The sequence below is a fragment of the Eurypyga helias genome, unplaced genomic scaffold, assembly GCF_000690775.1.
Source record: "Eurypyga helias isolate BGI_N326 unplaced genomic scaffold, ASM69077v1 scaffold38942, whole genome shotgun sequence".
Classification (NCBI taxonomy): Eukaryota; Metazoa; Chordata; class Aves; order Eurypygiformes; family Eurypygidae; genus Eurypyga; species Eurypyga helias.
In genome coordinates, this window is record NW_010237269.1 from 35,591 (window position 1) to 41,944 (window position 6,354).

At 45.5% G+C, this 6,354-nt stretch overlaps 1 protein-coding gene across 1 annotated transcript in view; it reads right to left on the reverse strand.

Annotated features, from left to right (window-relative positions):
• Nucleotides 1-626: 626 nt before the first annotated feature.
• The window catches only part of LOC104506455 (protein Shroom2-like), a gene marked incomplete at its 5' end in the record, with an annotated part of 16,002 nt that continues 10,274 nt past the window's right edge, over nucleotides 627-6,354 (reverse strand). Inside the window, 2 exons of the mRNA XM_010147400.1 lie at nucleotides 627-1,435; nucleotides 5,509-5,781. Of these exons, the coding sequence (XP_010145702.1) occupies nucleotides 1,169-1,435; nucleotides 5,509-5,781 (540 nt within the window). The remainder of the gene's footprint in view (nucleotides 1,436-5,508; nucleotides 5,782-6,354) is intronic.

Consider the following 6,354-nt stretch of genomic DNA (forward strand, 5'->3'; position numbering starts at 1 on the left):
CGCATCCTCTTGCTTGCCACTGTGCAATGGCAAAAACAAACCAACAAACCCCACTTACGTTCACAGTTACCAAGCAGTTTCTCCGCGTAACGCACAGTATTCACATGGCAGAAGTTGTTTGTATTGCGTTTGGTGGTCTGAGAAAGGGGGAAGAGCGAAGAGTCTTACGTAGATCAACGGCGGTGTAACTTCACTGTCTACGTAAAACCATCACAACGTTGAGCAATCAGAAGAACTATCAAATTGGTGTCCTTAGCCTACATTTATTTTCATAAGGTGTGGCGGTTTTGGGGGAGGAAGAATAAAAACATGCATAAAAAGCACAAGAAAGAGCAAATGAGCTTTCTAAATAATTTAGACGAGAAATGTTTTGAACAAGATCAGGACAGTACTTCCAGCCAGTTTCTTAAATCAAGTACAGCCTGGTAAAGAAAATCGCTTGCGCTGCAGTACGATGGTGTACAACTACGTCTTGCAAAATAACTTTATAAAATATCGTCAGCAAGGTAGCTGCTGGGCGAGTCGCAGGCTGGTTTAAGAAGCGTTGAGCTGAGACTGACTGTAGAGTTATCTCCTGCGAGGGGAAAGTGCCATCCTATATACAAAACTACAAAAAAGTGTCTGATGCCACAGGATCAGAGTGACACTACATTTCAGCAATCTGAATATATTAGCTATAAGATGCACGCTCCCCCTATTTAATGTGTCTTTAAAAAAATAAAAAGCCACTAAATTTAGAGCTTCTAAATTTGTGTGCATTCATAAATTGCTGTTGGGGTTTCCCAGCAGTCTGTACAGCATCTGAACACAAAGGAAGTATACAGCCTATTCTAAAAACCGTTGTTTGCATGCACAAACTGCCCCAGGCTTTCCACTTGCTGAGCAGAAGGGTTAAGAGCCTGCCCTCTTCGGTGGAGCTGCCTGGAAGTTAAGCAATGAGAAACAGCTGCAGAGTCCAGCAATAAAAATGTGTTCTAAAAAATTAAATACATCATCCCAAAACAACTGAAAGAGAGCGTTATTGCTGTTGTGAGAGCTACTTTTCTCTTGTGCACTTGCTTCTCTACTGGACACTCAGACAAGCCAAGATACTCATTTGTATACTTGGAGAATCCCCCAACCCTTCCTTCTTTCCCGTTTTTCACATCCTTGGCCAAACCCAGCCCCCTTATTTGAGCCGTTCAGGTTGGAGGCTATCGGTCAGACACTTCAGCTGCTCTTCCCCCAGCTTGATCTTGTCCTCGAGCTCTCGCTGCTCGATGATGAGGGCCGACTTCATTTTTACAAAGTGCTCGTAGTCTGCTAAGTTCTCCTCGCTCAAGTAGTTTGCCAAAATGTCAAAGACAATGCGCTCCCGACGATCCAGGTTTTCCTTCAGTTCTTTTGCATCTTCGTGTTGCTGGGTCAGCAGCTTCTGCTTCTCTACCAATGTCCGCTTAGGAGAAAAGAAAAACAGTTAAACATTCACTGGGTTCACCGGGCTGGGCCAAGAGTGTCAGTCGGTTGCATCTGCAAAGATAAAGACTCCCGAACGCTCGAGGAGGTGGGATTGAGCCTCAAAGTGCAGTCTGAGAAAACGCACTGACAAACGGGAAAAAAAGGCAGTGAATCAATAAAAGATGCACCATTAACGCACTGTTGGCCTCAACAGCAAGAACCTCAAAGACTACTTCGCTATTTAATAGCTCCAAATAGTTACATAAAATACAGTTGCCTTTGAGAAACATCCAAGTTCTCCAAATTAAGACTTTACTCAGCAGTGACTTACATCTTCAACAGGCAGCACCTAATTTCCTCACTGAAAACAGCTGTGGTTAGAGGGCCCACCAACACTAATTAACGGAGCGATTTGTTCCTACACAGCTCCTGACGCTGCGGTATTTTGCAGCTGTGCTGCAGTCCGCACGGCTTCTCCACGACACACCAAGTCCCCTGCTCTGAACACACGAGCAAGAGCTGGGGCAAGACAACCAGAGGGGAAAAAGAGTTTTTAAAAAAGCAGCATCCTCCCCAAAGGGCTATAAACTTCATGCCCTCACAAGAGATGAATGAGATAAAAGGGGAGTTGAAGGACACAACCGCAGTCTGTTCCAACAAACGCGCCCGCTTTTGTTCATTTGGACTTTATGTTAAATCACATGTGCTACAGTAAGCCTACAGGATTTACAGAATAGTGTTTTTCTAGACTCCAAAACAGAGTACTTTCCAGATGGAAGGGTGGGAAGAGGGGGATACAGACCAACAATCCCTAATGACCTCTCTGTCTGGGTTGCACACGGATCCTGTGCTGCCGCTTTTTCTATAGACAGAGGGAGAAACGCTTCCAGAGGGAGAAACGCTTCCAGCCTTGCGTGTACTTCAACTACACAGCCCAGATTAACTCAGGATTCAAGACGGCTACAGAAGACAAGGGATCGCAGGGATCACACATTATTAGAAAAACCTCAGTTCAGCCTTCCTTGAGCGTCTGCCAGGGAAGAAAATCCCACTGCAACTATCTGCTGCAAAGAGATGGAAGTGCTGCTCTCCTAAACTCACCAGGGGAAGACGCAGCCAAGCCCAAACTCGGGAGCGTGGCTGGAGCGCTGCCCAGGGGGCAGCCTTGCAGCTGGCGTGCACACCACGAAGCAGCAGCAGCAGCAGCAGAATGTGATGAACACAAGAGGGCACATACCCACCAGGTGGTAGCTCAGCTGCAGAGTCACCCGCCTAACCTGGGGATGGATGGAATAGCTTGGTGATTCAAGCCATTTGGTGTCTCTGTCAACAGACACCAGAACAATCAAATGGGTAATCCTTCGCAACGATTCCCAAGATGTACACTGTACGGTTTCTCCTCACTGAGCCTATGGCATGGCTGTAAGATGAGCATGAGTAACCGGACAATTCAAGGACAGTAAGCGCTATTTTGTTATGCACTTCGCAGGGCACCTTAGCACCTCTGCCCCCGTGGAGGTTTAGGGAATACCCAAGAGAAGCGGGATGCAGAAAGGTAGAAGGCAGATGAGAAACCTCTTGAATTTGCTTTTACCTATCAAAGATGCCTGACACCAGGAAGCCTGTTTTGAAGGGTAAAGTGAAACACACTGTGGCAGGCTTGAGACACCGTTTGTGAGGAGATTTTTAGTAACGGGTAAATGGCTCACCAGGCCTAAAGGATTAAATGACCTCGGATGGTTTCATCTGGCCAAAGCCAAGCAGAGTGCCGAAAGGATTTTTGCAGTTCGCAGTGATCTGAAGCCCTGGCCAAACACAGGCCATCTGAAGCTCCTCTGATGGAACAGTCTCTGGCTCTTTCTGCTGAGAGTTTCTCAAGAATTGTTCGCCGTTTTGAACCACAGCTATATGAAGAGGGACTCCCTCCATGTATGTCACCTTCCAGCATCTAGTTCCTAAACTACTACTATCCCTAACACTTGTCCCTGGTCTTGTCATAACAGGTCTTGTGTGTCTAGGCACCTGATCACGTCTGTGGAGTGCTGGTTCGGCACTTCAGGGTTCTCAACACAGTCCGGCTTTGACTGACAAGGAAAGACACTCGTCCCACTGTGTGAAAGGCTGGTAGGTATTTCAGAGGAAGCCTTTTCCAGAAGCTAAAAGTGAAATACCTCGTAGTTCCTTGTGGTAAAACATATCTACGACAGAGCATTTCATAGTCAGAATATTAATTCAGCCGTGATTATTTGGCTGCTGACAGACGGTTTATTTAGAAAGTCTGCTGTGCCACTGGCGGTTCCTAGAAAGTGCAAAACTATCAGAGTCATGTCTATTAGACAACATCAGCTTCCAAAAAAAACCAAAACCCACCAACTTAAAATAATCAGTGACCACGAGGGATATGATCCCAAGGGATGGAAGTAATCTCCCCTGTTTTGTTTATATTGTACGTTAGTAGTACACTAAATATCATCATGTGACCTACAAAATACCAAAGGACGACTAAAAAAGCCACATCTGCCAGTCTAAATTCACAGGTAGGCACGTGTAGCCCTATACACACTGTATTTGTAGCCACAGTACCCAGGGAGTTGATCCACCGGGGAAGCATGTCTGACCAACACCTGAAGATATACTTCTGATGTTACTGTGGCAAGGCTTTGGTGTCAGTGCATGAGAAGATCAGTGGGGAATACGTTAGGGATTTGGATTTCTGTCAGCCTAAATTTGACAGCAGAGCACACAGACAATTTCTGACTGCCCTTTCTACACCCCCTACTCAACTTCTTCCTTTTCCACATCTAGCCAATAAGCCAGTTCTATCCCAGCTCTTAAATGGTGCTTCCTATATGCTCATTTCTTTCCTCAGCTCACACTCCCATTTTTGAGCCCATTAGACAACTGCAACCATATTTAGAAAAAAAGGAAGTCTAGAGACGGATTAAATTTCTTTAAGTTTCAGAAGCTTTGATCTGCCCTCTAATAAGCTGTCAAATACCATGCCTTTGCCTCAGTTGGACAGGGGTCTGGACAGCCATTAAACAAATACATTTGGCAGCAGCCATGGCCAAACAGCAAAAACACAGCTTCAGACTACTCCTGGCACTTACTGGTTCTTATTGGTGAAAGAACTGAGCATGCTGAATGAACACAACTTGAACCGACAGCCCGTGGTAAAAAAAAATCTGTTACATCACAGCGGTGGACGGCTGGCATTTCAGCCCACAGCTACGATTTAACCCCACTTCACATCCACTTAACTGCAGAAGCAAAACTCACTTGACACATACCTGCCCCCCACCCTCTCTATTTATTTGTTTCAGCCTTTAAAAGATGTCTACACCCTTCCCTTGGTGCGCACCTGTATCATTAGATACCTGCTTTCCAGCTAAGGCCTGATGGGATCTGGAGCTACACAAAGTGCTGCCAGCAGAGGTGGAGTCCAACAGGTGAGAGGACCTCAAAGGCTCCTGAAATTTTCACATCTGCTGGGATTCCTCCACATGACAACCTGGCTATTTTGGTTCGGTAAAACATGTTTTCTATTGAAAAACTCTTTTTGCAATGCCTCCCTCCTGCCCTCCCCCATCCTCCCCTTTTTTCTTTTAAATAAGACTTGTCCTTCTGTCATTTCTTGCCCTTGTTCCTTGCCAGGCACTGTGGAGGAAGCTGTCATAGATGAGAAACATTTTCTTTGTAACAAACTTACAGATTTTTATCAAGATCCTTTGTTGAGTATCAAGAAGTGTGCAAGCTTACTGTGTTGCAGCACAGAGTGAAATTCCTTTTCCCAGTAGCTCAACTCTTTCTTTAAACTTCCACTAAGAAGTTTGTTTTCCAGTGTGTTGCACCCCAAAACACCAGTTTTTCACTCCAAGCTACTTGTAGTTTTAGTATTCCAAGCAAAAGCAAAGTGAAAAGTTTTAAGAAATCAAAAGGAAATGGCCTTATGAGATTTATCCATTGACTATCCCTCATCTTAGAGCTCTGCAACATAGATAAACAAACCCAAGGAAAACCTCACACACCAGGGTCACTAAATGCAGCGACATTATTGTTGGCCTTTCTCACCCGTTCTTCCGGAGAGGTATTTTCATCCAGGTTGTTAAGGGCATTTTCCACCCGGGCCAGACGACCTGACAGTGACAGGAGGAGGTTGACCACTTTGTCAAGGTCGCCGATAAACATCTTGAATTTGTCGAACTCGTTTGGCTTGCAGACTTCTTTCACAATGGCCTCTACCTCCTCCCCCAGTATATTGTTTGCTTGGATGTCTTCCAGAAGTGTCTCCCGTGCTTCCCTCAGCACCTGCAGCTTCCTACTAATGCTGTCAATAAGTTCTTGCTGTAGAAGATAAAGGGAATGAGAATTTGTTAGTACCTGCTGCGTTTTTCCCCACTTCTGAAAGTCATGTCAGAAATCTGGCATTTTAATACACTGCAACTCCCACGCAGCTTTGATGCTGAGTGCGTTACAGATAAATGCATGTCTGTGTCTAAGGTCTGTACCTCTGGATTCAAAGGTGCACGATGCAGGTCCACAATGCTCAGCTTGAGACCTGTGCTAAACCAATTTACCTTGGCGTCAAAAGATGAAGGACTTCCCGCCACCCCATCCCACCCTCCCAGCTCCAGCAAGCATTCAAAATTTGAACAGCTTCAAAGCTGCTATGGAGCAGCATAAAGCACGGCACATCCTTTTGTCTCTGAATACCAGGTCCCTAATACCTTTCTGAAGAGCTACGCTTAGGAAGATAAACAGTAGTGGGAAACAATCCTGTGTTTTCCACACGACGCAGTTAAAACTAGGGCACCGCCTAGCTTTTTCCTCCTTTCTGCATAATATTAACATCCCTCCTATAGCACTCCTTCCCCTCCTGGAAAATCTTAGCGTTCACACTGCCTCACAATGTGTCTG